The sequence below is a fragment of the Pelobates fuscus genome, chromosome 5 (genome assembly GCF_036172605.1).
Source record: "Pelobates fuscus isolate aPelFus1 chromosome 5, aPelFus1.pri, whole genome shotgun sequence".
Taxonomy (NCBI): Eukaryota; Metazoa; Chordata; class Amphibia; order Anura; family Pelobatidae; genus Pelobates; species Pelobates fuscus.
The window spans coordinates 275,759,414-275,775,181 of record NC_086321.1 but is presented as its reverse complement, the minus strand read 5'-3'; the positions used below and the strand labels follow the sequence as shown (position 1 = coordinate 275,775,181).

Below are 15,768 nucleotides of genomic sequence, written 5' to 3'. Positions count from 1 at the left end.
GTTAATTTTGAAATTCACTTTGTGAATTCACTTAGTGAATAAACCTGCGAGTGTGCAATTGAACATGTATTATGGCGCAGATATGCACTTACAAGGTGGGCCGGGTTAAATGACTGCCATTTATAGGTGTAATTGCACTTCCATGCTGTTGCAATTACGGGGGTAGTGAAAAGCAGTCCTGGACTGGTCATTGAGCAAACAGAGTATACCCCTAGAGAAATCTCCCTGGAAAAGTTGGTTAACTTGTACATACTGGAAATGGCTTGTTAGCCATCTTGCCTCAGATACCTCTGCTCCCTTTTTTTGATGTGGGGAGAATAGGGGATGTTCGGCTGGACCAGCTGAAGTCGTACCTTGGCCACTTTTTGATTGTCTCAGTCTGGCCTTAGACTGAAATAGAAGCAAACCTCAGAACTCTATTAAACCATCAGGATACTGTTTATCCTACTCCTTCTCACCATAGGTGGCAGTGTGAGGGTGAATGACTTAGTAGAAAAGCAGTGGTGGATAAATAAATATGATTTTTAGTGTCCAAAGTGAGGAACCAGTTCAATGGCCCTGAAAACTGGAAAGGCATCATTATTATTATTATCATCATCTATATGGATCCAACATATTCCACAGTGCTTTACGATTATAAAATATTTGACAACAAGTAATTTACATCCAAAATATAACAGAGACAAGAGGTGAAGAAGGCTCTGGTCAAATGAGCTTACATCTATGAATGGGAGTTGGTCTAAAACAGTTAAAGGGACACTACAGTTACTAAAACAACTTTCGCTTAATGAAGCCGTTTTGGTGCATAGATCATGCCCCTGCTGTCTCAATAGTCCATTCTCTGCCATTTAGGAGTTAGAACAATTTTCTTATGCAGCCCTAGTCACACCTCCCTGCATGTGACTTACACAACCTTCTCAAACACTTCCTGTAAAGAGTCATCTAATGTTTACACAGCCTTTATTGCAAATTATGTGTAATTTAGAATTTAGTATCTCCTGCTCTGATATTAGCTTGCTAGATCCTGCAGGAGCCTCCTGTATGTAGTTAACCCCTTAAGGACCAAACTTCTGGAATAAAAGGGAATCATGACATGCCACACATGTCATGTGTCCTTAAGGGGTTAAAGTTCAAATTAAAGAGCTGGAGATAACATCTTTTAAAGTAAGTTACATCTGAATGAAAATTTTGCCATCATGTTTTCATCCACATTGAAAACAAAATTAAACCATTTTGTTTTCAGTCACAGCCAGGGAAGGTGTAGCTAGGGCTATATAAACAAACGCTATTTAACTCCTATTTTTACTGTACTTATTGGCCCCCAGCAGCACCCCATTTAAGCATGTTTAGGTGAGTGCAGCCAGCCCCTTGTTTTCCCATTTAACTCCTAAATGCCAGATAATTGAGCAGTGAAACTTCAGGGGCATGATCTATACACAAAAACTGCTTCATTAAGCTAAAGTTGTTATGGTGATTATAGCATCCCTTTAAGAACAAATTGTTGGCTGTAAAGCAAACAAAAAAATATATACACCTAATTCAGTGCTGTTATACTCTCATTTTCTGCCATTGGAAATAGGCATCCAGCGTTGTAAGGATTAATATAAGATCGACCAAATTTTCTAGCAAGCGTTCTCTCACAAATCCAAGTACTCTGTTTACTGGCCTTTAAACTATGTTAAGTGTCCCTGTTGTTTAAGACTGAAGGACAATTTTGACAGGAATAGTGGCACAAATGTTTTCAAAGGACTCGTTCTATCTAAATGATGGATTAAGTAGAGGTTTATTGATACAAAGATGAAACTCTCTGCAGACCTATCAGGAGGCATTGTTTAATGACGTACATCCTAATTTGTAAAAGGTAAATATTGATAAAGATCCCAAGGGGAGGGAACGTTTTTTGCTGCTATGTAAAAAAAAAACAACAACATTATTTGTAAATTGTATTGGCTCATTTAAAGATTCTCCTTATTGACAACAATTTGAAAAGAACGTGGGGAAATAGCAAAATAGAAAAATATATATTATTTATATATGTAGATAGGTGATCAGTGATTGAGCACATTTATGCAGATATGCATGTTTAAAAGAGGATCACTTTTTTCAACTGTATCAAGATATCTAATTTACATACCACAACATCCTGCTGCATAGTAAAACGGAATAAAAAGCACAATCTGTCAGATTAAGCAAAACTTTGTCTGTTTTCTTCTTTTGTTTCGACTGCTCAGTGTAGTACGCCTGGAACTGAGGAAAAGATGATTTCATATTGCCCGATTTGTGGGAAACCTGTTTATTTTGGTGAGTTATTTAGTATTTTTCGTTTTTCTTTAAGTTGTCGTATATGTCAGTTTCTAAAAAAAAAATGCTGTTTTGTGACTTGTACATGTCAGCTTTTGTGCTTTAAGTAACACTGTTACCTTTCAGTTTTTTATATTAGCCTTTTTAGGATGGAGGCAGGGGTAGTTGCCATAAAAATATCTCCTACAGTCAATATAAAGTATGCCTGTAATGGTACACACAACTATAATTAAATTATAGTACATCTATGCATTTTGCTAACAGATTTTGTTCAGACATGTGCCCTCACCTGTCAATCACTTGACGGCAAACATCTATGCCCACAACTGACTTACAGGGGAGTTGAGAACCTCCTTGCATGTGGTTCTCCTGCTCTTAGACACAGTGCTATTATTCTTTTAGTTAAGGGCCAACCTGACACAGATGCACTATCAATGAAGGAGAGGATTGCTTAGCAGATGATTGTCTTTCTTATGTAAGTGTTCCTATGCAGGTCCAATCACATTAGGAGGGGTGGGAGCCAGGGGCGTACCTAGAGCATTTGGCACCCAGGGCGGATCCTGTGCTTGGCACCCCCTCGCCCACCCCCCCCCCCCCCCCCAAAAAAAAAAAAACCTGTAAAATTTTTTAAAGGTTTTCTTTTTTTTTTTAATTTGTAAACTTTGCAAAATCGCTGTCAGCCCCTCCTGCAAAACCTTTGTCCTGCCCCGCCCCTCCTACAAAACCCCTGTCCTGCCCCGTCTACAAAACCCCCGCAACCCCCTTCCACAAATCCCCTGCTTATCCCCCCTTATAAAGACTTCTGTCCCAATACAAAACCCCTGCCCCTTCTACAAAATCCCTGCAGCCCCACACACTCAATTACAGGCAGACAGTCACACACTCAATTACAGGCAGACAGTCACACACTCAGTTACAGACAGACAGTCACACACTCAGTTACAGGCAGACAGCCACACACAGTTACAGGCAGACAGTCACACGCACACAGTCAGTCACAGACAGTCATGCACACAGTCACAGGCAGACAGTCACACACACATACACACACACACAGTTACAGGCAGACAGTCTCACACACATACATACACACACACACAGTTACAGGCATACAGTTACACACAGAGTCTCACACACACACATACACACAGTTACAGGCATACAGTTACACACAGACAGTCTCACACACACACATACATACACACACACAGTTACAGGCATACAGTTACATACAGACGGTCTCACACACACACAAACACACACATACATGCACACACAGTTACAGGCATACAGTTACACACAGACAGTCTCACACACACACATACACACACACACACACATACACACACAGTTACAGGCATACAGTTACACACAGACAGTCTCACACACACACATACATACACACACACAGTTACAGGCATACAGTTACATACAGATGGTCTCTCACACACACACATACACACACATACACACACAGTTACAGGCATACAGTTACACACAGACAGTCTCACACACACACATACACACACACACACATACACACACAGTTACAGGCATACAGTTACACACAGCCAGTCTCACACACACACAGACACATAGTCACACACACACACAGTCACAGTCACACACACATTCACACACACAGTTACAGGCATACAGTTACACACACACACAGTCACACACACACAGACACACACACTTACAGACAGTGGGCTGGAGGAGGACTGGATTCCCTGAAGCCTGTGGGGAAGCATGGATTCCATCTTGCTGCACCTCCTAACAGCAGCGGGTAAGGGCCATATTAAGCCCCGCCCCCGCTGCCGGTTTGGCTTCGCCCCCGATTTTGCTTGGCCCCGCCCCTTTTTCATCCGTGCAGCAAGTTTAGCAGCTGTTTGCTTGTGTGAGCTGTTCTGGCCTAACTAACATGGGGCACAGTGCGGCCACAGCTCACACAGCCCCCTCCAGCCCCCAGACCAAGCTCATGGCACCTCCCACCCTGGTGGCACCCGGGGCGGACCTCCCCCCCCTTAGTACGCCACTGGTGGGAGCAAAGTGTGACCAGGGTGTGGGTGTTATAGTTGTGTAACCATGGACATGCAATCACACCAGCACTGGAGAGGAAGTACGTAGTGAAACCGGACTGTCCATTTGTAAAGCACTGCGGAATAAGCTGGCACTATATAAATACCAATAATAATAATATTAATTTGAAGGGATTGATTTGCTTGATTTTCCTGTATTTAAAAGTTCTATGAAGTTTTTCCTGAGATACTCACCTCTGGTCCATTTATTACTTTACTGATTGTATCTTAACACTACTAAAACCATAATTGTCAAAATGATCCTTGGTATTTCCACTTGTTAGCTGGGTTTAGGATTTATGCTCCTGATCAATTAAACATGCTGATAGTCTTCAATATACAGGGGAGGGCTGGTAATGTTTGGCCAGGTAAATAAGAGCAAACTGTTTTTCTCTTTTTGCACACTAGCATATCTCTGTGTGGCTGACTGATCACACTGCACAAACAGATTACGGGATTGACAGTCCAACGTTACTGCATATGTGTAGTGTGACATATATTCTTGAAACTTCAATCAGTACAACCTTAACCGCATGAGACAGTATTCACAGAAATCTGTGCATGTAAACGCGATCAATTCTGTTTCCTGTGACTAAATTAACACCAATCTTTCCTCTCATACAGCAGACACTTGCAAATACACATCATACATACTCATCATAGTCTGACAGCCTGGTCAGCCGCAGATACTGCAGTTTATCAGGAAACATCTCAGTAGGATAACCCAGGCCTGGAGAACATTGCAAGTGTGGGCCACCAGCTCAAGCACAAACACACAGTGCTGGGCTAGCAAAGGGCTCAACAAATCTGGTAAATTTGGCAATGATGCCTCTGCCTCACTAGTAAAGTACAAACACACTTTCAGTTGACGTCAGACTGGAGTCCACAGAAGATGTATACTAGAGGCCCAGGGAGTGGGGAATTGTCCCCTTAATCCCTTGCCAGCCCTCGCATGCCTGCAAGACAGGTTTATATATGCAAGCTTCATAAGAAGAACTAGATCCATGTTTTTTCCAGAACAATAACAATATGATCAGCTTATTTTTATTTGTTGTTATGACATTTTTGTGTGGCTGGTTATAAACTTTTTAAACAAAAAAAATCTAATGTACAGTGTGAATTAGTATTTATTGTCAGATAGGTGACATGAATGGGTGAGTGTAGACAATAACTAGTCAAGATAAAATCAGCACTCTTTTGATAAAATAATGTCATGTAATCAGTCACAGGCTTGCTTAATATAAGTGTCAACATGTTCCCCAGGGAAATAATAAATCACAACAGCTAAAGGTCAGGTTGTATTTTTAGATTATATAATTTTATATTGTATGAAGAAAAAAAAACATATTTACTATTTTTTGTAACAATTTTTAAAATGTAATTTCTTTGTCCCTGTGGAATTGTTTTTATCATTGACATTTATTAGAGGTGTACTTGACCAGTGTTATAAGTGATTCGACAAAATAGTTAAAGAAGAGCACCGGGTATATAGAGACATAATTCGATCGGTTGCTCCTATGACCATAAAGCCTTGATTTAATATTGTTAGATAGACTTTGCAAATCATTTCGTGCTTTTGGATAAACTTTTCAAAATTATTTTTCAATATATTAAAATATCAAAACATATATCATACATATAAATATATATTAATATATCAAAGGTTTAAACATTAAATAATTTAGAAAGGTTATCCAACATTAATAAATCAAGTCCTTAGACCTCAATTTAATATTGTTGGATACAATTTGGATAGATTGGGGAACTGGGCACTAAAATGGAATTCCTCCGAACATAGACCTGCTTTCTAGCACACGTTTTTTTCCTGAAATAAGACCTCCCCCGAAAATATGCCCGAGTGCGTTTTTCGGGGGGAAAATTAATATAAGACCCGTTCTTATTTTTGGGGAAAGACGGTATATAGACTAAAAATCTATCTTTACTAGGAGGATTAGTTCCAGGGGAGCCTTCTGAATGTGAATTAAGGTGGGGGTAGGATCTTACAGCACATCAAATAAACATAAGCCCATTCAGGTGTTAAACATTCCTAGGGGGTGGTGCTTTAAGAGTGATATGAGGGTTGTGGGAAGTAGCTTGGCTAATTTAGCTTGGTTGCTGCCTCAAAGTGTGTGCTTGGATATAATCTGGAGAGTTTTACTGATTCTTCAACTGTCTAACATTTTTCTTTTAAATGTTACAGATATTATTTCCTGTTGGTAACTGGTAAGGCATTTGATTTGATTAGTTAGGTGTTTGCTATTGGTTGTAGGTTAATTAGCTTTTGTTTTGCAAAAAAAAAAGGAAGGTATGTAGAAGAGGATAAAGGTCTAGCTGACTGCCTCAATTAATATTTTTGTTCAGTATTTGCAGGTATGGTATTTCTTTTTGCTGATGATACAAAGATATGTAACAGGGATGATATATCAGAAGGGATAAGTCAAATGGCAAATGATTTAGGTAACCTAGAAAAATAGTCAGAGCTGTGGCAACTGACATTTAATGTGGATAAGTGCAAGATAATGCATCTTGGAGGTAAAACCCAAGGGCAGAGTATAGACTATTTGATAGAGTCCTAACCTCAACATCTGAGGAAAGGGATTTAAGGGTAATTATTTAAGATGACTTAAAGGTATACATACAGTGTAATAGAGCTACAGGAAATGCTAGCAGAATGCTTGGTTGTATAGGGAGAAGTATTAGCTGTAGAAAGAGGGAAGTGCTCATGCCATTGTACAGAACATTGGTGAGACCTCACTTGGAGTATTGTACACAGTACTGGAGACCATATCTTCAGAAGGATATTGATACTTTAGAGAGAGTTCAGAGAAGGGCTACTAAACTAGTTCATGGATTACAGGATAATACTTGCAAGGAAAGGTTAAAGGATCTTAACATGTATAGCTTGGAGGAAAGACAAGACAGGGGGATATGATATGAAACATTTAAATAAATAAAGGGAATCAACACAGTAAAAGAGGAGACTATATTTAAAAGAAGAAAAACTACCACAACAAGAGGATATAGTCTTAAATTAGAGGGGCAAATGTTTAAAAATAATATCAGGTATTACTTTACTGAGAGGGTAGTGGAGGCATGGAATAGCCTTCCAGCTGAAGTGGTAACACAGTGAAAGAGTTTACGCATGCGTAGGATAGGACCAGGGACTAATGAGAATATTTAGAAAATTGGGCAGACTAGATGGGCCGAATGGTTCTTATCTGCCGTCACATTATATTTTTATATCCCTGCCACCCCTTTACACACAGATCCTGAACCTGTATGGTAGGACAGATAAGTGGAAGTTTAATGGAGGGGGGAGCACAAATGGGGGACAGAAGAAATATAGAGGTTGGCACGGGAAGTAAAAACTGGAGGTGGGAGTGAGACACAAGCCAGGAAAGGTGGCTTGGAGGAGAGTAAGTGAGTGGCTGGATGGAGAAAGCTGAAGTAACAGAATGACACTCAGAAAAAATATACTCCTACACAGACTGCTTAAAATACAACTATGCAGGGAGGGAGGGATGCGAGCAAGGTCTGCTGGGCCTTCCCTGTCGCCGAATTCCCCCTCAGCCTATACCCAGCTGGGGAAATGTCAGCATCATGTGGACCCTTTGCATTGCATTCTTGGTTGGGGTGCTCCCATGCCCTGTTGCGATTCCAGGTGTCCGGGTTGCCTGTCGTTGGGGCAGTGGATGTGTTCCCCCACGTCGCCATTTTGAGGCCTTTGGTGCTGCTGGTATGTTGACCTTTTGCTGTGGGCTTTGCTGCACAGTTACGTGTGTGGCGATGTTCTTTGGGTAGAGTTGATTCCTGCTGAGCGGCATGTCGGGATTTTGGTCGGTTGTGTTATTCTGTTGCGTTGCTTGTTTTGTACTCCCGGTTGGTTTAAGTCGCGGGTGGAAGTGCGCGCCCGGTAGACATGGCGCCGTTCTCCTTCTTAGGGCCCGTCGGTATCTGTGTTGCCGGACGGCCATCTTGGATGCTTGTGGTATCTGCCTGTAATAGTTGCGTCATGCTGCAGGCCGTATCCACAAGGTCACTGTTCTTTCTGCTTGGTGGCGACTAGCTCCTCTGCTATGCAGAGTATCCCTGATGAGTGTGCAGAGCCGGTCAAATGTCTCCAGCTGGGCGTGGGTGCTCCGCTCTCTATGTTCATGCTGGGTGGCCATCTTGGTTGTACCCTGTGTGCTTGTTCTCCCGATATGTCGTGTGGCTGGTTCGCCTGCTTTCCATCCTGGTCGTTTGTCACCAGTGGGGACCGGGATAACCCCCGCCGGTCCAAAGGGGGGGGTAAGTTGAAGTGGCATCGCTTAAGGGCTCTCGTGCCAGGGAGAGCGGCCGCCTCTCCCCGGCTTCAGTCCCAGTAGGCCGCATTTGAGTCTCCGTGCTCCTGGCCTCGACAGGCCCCGGGGTGGTATCGTTGGGTTCGGGGGGGCACCCCCGACGTGGGTGGTGCACCCCTGGGTGACTTCGGGGCTATATAGCCGCTGATTTTGCCCCGGATTATGCCCGCTCGGCAGGAGCTCGTGTCAGACGCGTCTGTACCGCTCGGTAGTTAGGCTCCGCCCCCTCAAATACTCTTTAAATTCCAATTCAACATTTTTATTTAATGCAAATAATAAAGGAAGCATTTGGATTTTAATATCAGAATGTTTCTACTCTAATTTCGACACTAGAACAACTTAAATTGGGATACTCACTAGGCCACAAGAAAATTACAGTAACTGTTTTAATCTGTTATCGATTACTAATTGCTGTTATATTATTGCCTTAATTTGCTCAAATTTAACATGATTATTGCTATATTTATACTCCCGATACACTAAGACATTGTAGCTTTACCCTAATATTGTATATGGAAGGCTGGGCCTGTAGTTGTGGGAGGGGCATGATTTTCCTACTTAAAGATCGCCAGACCCCTCCTCATTACCATTGTTGGTCTGGCGATATACGCCTCCCACTGCTCCCTTTACTAACAATAATACTCAGGATGGACCCTCTTTTATTACAGGCCTACCGCATCGTTGGTTTCGGCACACCACAACCGACTGTTCATATTTTCTATTTTGTTATTGGTATAAGTTATATACTGTCATTACGACTTTCTATGCCCTGAACACAAATAAAGGGTAATAATGTACAGTTATGGTCATGTACATGAACATTTCCTGTGGAAAAGTGAAGCAGTTACCATAGAAACTCAGAAAATATCCCTGCTGATTGCTCCCATTTAGAACTTGCCAAGTAATGGTCAAAGTCAAGGTCAAGGTTAGAGGATGGGGCACCATAGGAGAAATAGAAAAAAAAGTGATAATTTTTTTGGAGCATAGGCAAAATTGATTTCAGCATAATATTTATTTGAGTGGTTTACCTCTTTTTCTCATATTGTGATTCTAGAAAATATGTAGCTGTAGTGTTTTTTTTCCAGTAAATATGGCTTCTCCGTTGTGTAAACTTTGGATGCTGCCTCCATTTCCTCTGCGGGTTTGCTGTGCTACAGACAGTTCAGTGTTTCTGTGTGGCTTTGTATGCTGTGCATATCATTCTTACATAAACCACAGTGCATTTTCTCCAAGCTCTGTTTCTACAATCCATTTTATGTCTCTCCATTTAAAAAATTAAAATAAAAAGATTATACAAATAAATATTATATATATATATATATATATATATATATATATATATATAGTATTATTATTATCTCATCATCTATCTTCTCATTACATATATAAAATGTATATTTATGTAGGGTTATTGGGAAGTTTGCATAGTTTTAAAGAGAACCAATTGTGCGAAATTTTACTTTACTTAAACCAACCACAAATACAAAGATACATGAAGTATTTAATGTAAAATTTTTAGATTTACTCACCATGACATCATCTTCATGGGTGTTACTTTTCATGCAACACCCACCTCCTGTCTGGCTGCTGACTTATCCGATTTGCCCTGTTTGGGACACTTTCCCAAGTTGGGCAAGCCTCCTTCATGATGCCAATATGCTGGTTTCATTTGTCAGTACCGTCTGAATGGAATGATGTCCACCACTCTGTTCCTATACTGCCTAGCTTATTCTACTAGACAGCACAAGCAGCGTCGGCTAGGGATTTCCATAGCAACTGCAGCGCATGCTTAGTGATTGCTATGCTTGGGAGAGCAGAAGGATCCCCATGGAAGGTCTTTTCTGCTTTCCCTTGTCATAGCGTCTGTGCCAAAGATTTGACTGACAGCAAGATGTATACATGAAATGTTATGCTCTTCAATATGAGCATTAGTTGCAAGAACCTTAACATGTACCAGATACTTAACCTTCTGGATGCTCTCCCCAGTCAGAATGTAGATTAATCCTCCCTGGTAGCTCCTCTCTTTTATGTCTTATGGGACTCTGTCTTTTCAATGACCCCCAATAATTACATTAAGAGATACCTACCTAAAACCTTGATAAATCAGCATTGACACAATACTAATGGTGAACAAATGTTTTCATGCTATTAAGCCATTAAAGGACCACTATAGTGCCAGGAAAACATACTCGTTTTTCTGGCTCTATAGGGTCCTTGGGTCCCCCTCACTCTCTGGGCCCCCCTCCCGCCGGTCTCTAGGGTGAGGAAAGGGTTAATCCCTTACCTTTCTCCAGCGCCGGGCTCCCTCGGCGCTGGGGACTCTCCTCCTCCTTTCCCCATCATCGGCTGAATGCGCATGGCTTAAGAGCCACGCGCGTATTCAGCCAGTCTCATAGGAAAGCATTCTCAATGCTTTCCTATGGACGCTGGTGTTATCTCACTGTGAAAATCACAGTGAGAAGCGCGGAAGCGCCTCTAGCGGCTGTCAATGAGACAGCCACTAGAGGCTGGATTAACCCATTTGTAAACATAGCAGTTTCTCTGAAACTGCTATATTTACAGTGAAAAGGGTTAATCCTAGATGGACCTGGCACCCAGACCACTTCATTAAGCTGAAGTGGTCTGGGTGCCTATAGTGGTCCTTTAATATTATATTTTGCCTGAATTATATATAAATTGGAATGTTTTAAAGTAATTAGTTGAGCTCTATTTACTATTAAATATTATGTGGAAGTAAGAGATAAATTAAATGAGGACAGAATATTTGTATGTTATAAAATGTTGGGTAAGATGACATATTTTTGAGACATTTTATGAAAAGCAGGAAGTATGCTGTGGTTGAATGTGGGTAGCCAAGTCAATCCAGGAAGTTAACAAAACAAAAAATAAAACACAAACTAAGCAATACTTCATCTATATACTTTCATATATAAATATTATTATTATAAATATTATTATGCAAAAATGTATAAAATAGCATAAGATGCAATATAATGCTATCTAGTCGTGCGGAAAATATGACTTTATCTATCTCTCTAAATAGATAGATAACTAATCCTGTAGTGTAGCAGATATTTATACTATAAAAAAAAAATTCTATACACTAGTTTGCAAAATTCTATACACTATTTAAAGGGATTCTATAATTTAAGTAATACAATGATGTATTCCTTACTCTACACTTCACTCTGGTCCCTCCCTCACTGCACCCCCGCTACTGTAACCATTGCCCCAGAGTGAAACTTATTTTCCTCTAGAAATGCCCTGTATTAGGTTTCCTTGTTATTTCCATCCTTACTTATCATATATACTCGTCTATAAGTCGAGTGCAGTTTTTTGACCAACAATTGTGAAATATGCTATGACTTCTGGATAAGAAGAGGGTAAAACTCAGGGGCTATGAAATTCTGTGATTTTTATAATTTTGTCAGATTTTACCTAGGTAAAGATCCTGGAACAATCCAACAGTTATGGTACCTACTTCTCTGCATCTCAGTGCACACGCCCAGCCCCAAAGCTATTAGTTAACCGTGCCTGAACGCAGCAGGCAGTGGCGTACACACAATCCATGGGGCCCCGGTGCGAAACTGATCCGTGGGCCCCCCCCCATCCATATTCCCCCCACTCCCACCCCGACACACACATACATAGACACACAGACACACACACACACACACATACAGACACGTACATACAGACGGACACACATACAGACACAGACAGGCACACACACAGGCACACATACAGACACATACATACAGACACACACACACACACATACAGGCACACAGACAAAAACACATACATACACACAGACATATACAGACATACATACAAAGACACATACATACATACAGACAGGCACACATACACACAGGCAGACACATACCGACAGACAGACACACATACCGACAGACAGACACACATACATACAGACACATACAGACATACATACAAAGACACATACATACATACAAACAGACAGGCACACATACACACAGGCAGACACATACAGACAAACACACACACATACAGACAGGCACACATACAGACACATACATACAGACAGACACACACACACAAGACGTACATACATACAAACAGACAAGCACACACAGACAGACAGACACACACACATACAGACAGACACACAGACAGACACATATACACATACATACAAACACACACAAAATGTTTAAGTCACCCTCCTGTTTCCTACCTTTCAAGTGCAGGAGGGTGACTTTCCCTGGGGTCCAGTGGTGGCTCAGGTGGATGGGAGTCATAGTTCCCACTCTGACTCACTGTTCTTCCTCCTGCGTGGGCTCGGTGTATGTTGGGAGGAGTGACGTGCGGCATCACAGGGGGCTCGGGCGCTGACCAGGCCCCGTGACAATCCATATCCATCGGGTGGCCCTGACAGCATGGGCCACCCGATGGACCCCTTGGACGGCGGCCGCGGCCCGCGCGGCAAACCGCCATCATCCGGTCGCAGGGGTCCACAGGGTGGCCGGGCCCCCTGGAGTGACAGGCCCAGTCGCAGCTGCGACCCCTGCGACCGCGGTATGTACGCCAGTGTTGGCAGGCACATGCAGTTAATGTTATCTCGCCAGCTAGTGGTCCTGTCTGCGGCTTACTACAGCCACCGCTGCAACAGTGACATGAAAAGGGTACCGATAGGTGGCAGTCATCAGCTGCGATGACAGCAGCAATCGCTGCATTGTATACTAAATCATGGACGGTGTATGATTGACTCCAGGCATATCAAACCATATGCTTGTATCTAAATCTCCATAAGTTAACACTCTGCATTCTAGAAACTAGCACTGACCCGTGGATAAGTTGACTCTGCATTTTAAAATTAGGTTTACACCTAAAATTTCTCGAGTAAAATACACGAGTATATACGCAGGGCCGGTACAAGGATTATTGGGTGGACAGGCGAAGATGATTTTGGAGCAGCCCCCCTCCACCCAAAAGCATCTTCACCTGTGTGCCTCTTAACCCGCCTTTTGTTTCTTATCCCCTTTTTTAAATGTCTTAACCCCTTTAGTGTCTTACCCCCTATTTTTTCTTACCTCCATTGTGTATCTCTTACAACCGCCCTTTGTGTTTCTTACTCAACCCAGCCTCTGTGTCTCCTTCTCTCCCAGACCCTTTGTCTCTCTTTCACCCCCAAACCCTTTGTATTTCCATTAACAGGATCTTCTGTGTGACGCTTTCATCCCCAGCCCCTCTGTGGACTTTCTCACCCCCAGGCCCATCTGTTAGTCTTTCTCCCTCCTCATGTCACTCTGTGTGTCTTTCTCCCCACTCAGTCCCCACTGTGTGCCGTACCACTCTCCCCTCCATGTCCCTTAGTGTTCCTCTCTCCTCCCCTCCATGTCCATTAGTGGTCCTCTCCCCTCCCTGCCCCTAATGATCTTCTCCCCTCCATGTCCCTTAGTGTTCCTCTCCCCTCCCTCCCCTGTGTCTTGGTGTTCCTCTCCCCTCCCTCCCCTGTGCCTTGGTGTTCCTCTCCCCTCCCTCCCCTGTCCCTTGTGTTCCTCTCCCCTCCCTCCCCTGTCCCTTAGGGTTCCTCCCCCTCCATTACCTGTCCCCTAGTGTTACTCTCCACTCCCTCCCCTGTTCCTTGGTATACTAAATCATGGACGGTGTATGATTGACTCCAGGCATATCTTCCCTCCCCCTTACCTGTCTCTTAGTGCCCCCCATTCCTCTTAATGTCCCTCCCACCCCCCCCCCATCTTAGTGTTCCTCTCCCTTCTCTTTTAGTGGTTCCCCCACTACTCCAATGTTCATTATCCTTCCCCACCTTAGTGTCCCCCCCAATTTTTTAATCTCCCTCCCTAGTGTTCTTCCCCCCCTCCACTGTCCCACAGCATTCTTTTTCCCCTCCCCTGTCCCATAGCATTATTTCTCCCCCCTCCCCTGTCCCATAGCATTATTTCCCCCCTCCCCTGTCCCGTAGCATTCTTTTCCCCCTCCCCTGTCCCATAGCGTTCTTTTCCCCTCCCCTGTCCCATAGTGTTCTTTTTCCCTCCCCTGTCCCATAGCGTTCTTTTCCCCTCCCCTGTCCCATAGTGTTCTTTTTTCCCCCTCCCATAATTTTCCTTCCCTCCTCCCATAATTTTCCTCCCCCCCCGCCTTTAGTGCCCCGGCGTGTCTCCTACTTTTATTGTAGCGTGGCGAGCGGACCGCGGTACAGGAGCTTCAGTCTACTATATCCAGCAGGGGGACTGTCTGAGCTGTCAGGCAGTCCCCCAGGCTGCTAAAAAGTAAAAAAAAAAAAAAAAAAAAAACTACTAAATAAATAAATATAGTATACATATATTATGTATATATAATATATTATAAAATTAATAAGTGTTTTTTTTTCCTTTCTGAAAACACCTTAGACACAACTGGGTAATCCCTAAATCCTGGACTGGTAGTGGGTACTTGAGGACTGGGTTGGGAACCACTGTTGTAGAGCATCTGTAGGAGTCAGGTACTGCCTTTCTGATGATTAGTGCAAAGCCACTCCAAAGAATCAGAGCCAATCCCATGCAATGCCTGTGCAAGGCTATTTAAAGGTTGCCCTCTGTCTGTTTGGGCCTTAAGAGTAGGTTAATTTTTTGTTATAATCCTGATGATGTGAATGATTACCTGTGTAGCATACCACATTATTCAGCTATACTTACCTGGACACCACTTACTGGAAAACCTCATCTGTTACCTATGCTGTTTCTCGTTCTGACTTTTGCCATGATTACCTGGACATAGCTTACTGCATAATATCCTTGAGTGTTGCCTTTGCAGTTTCTAGACTTATACCTGACCTTAGTTTTGCTTTCTGGATCTCAAACATATTTATCTACGTGTGTTTTATTTTGCTTTGCCTATTTGCCAGTGAAGAGTTTTATACATTTCAAAGTGGCCACATCAATTCCAAATAACCCGCAGATTTGAGAACCTGAGAGAAAGTATGACTTGTAATTTTTAATTTATTAATTAATTATTAAATATACATAAATATATGTATTTACTTTGAGCTTGTATGACAC

At 42.5% G+C, this 15,768-nt stretch overlaps 1 protein-coding gene across 1 annotated transcript in view; it reads left to right on the top strand.

Moving 5' to 3' along the window:
• Positions 1-2,195: 2,195 nt before the first annotated feature.
• Positions 2,196-15,768, top strand: part of LOC134612828 (cysteine-rich protein 1-like) — a 45,433-nt gene continuing 31,860 nt past the window's right edge. The window contains exon 1 of the mRNA XM_063457275.1: positions 2,196-2,301. Coding sequence (XP_063313345.1) covers positions 2,259-2,301 — 43 coding nt within the window. The 5' untranslated portion in view covers positions 2,196-2,258. The remainder of the gene's footprint in view (positions 2,302-15,768) is intronic.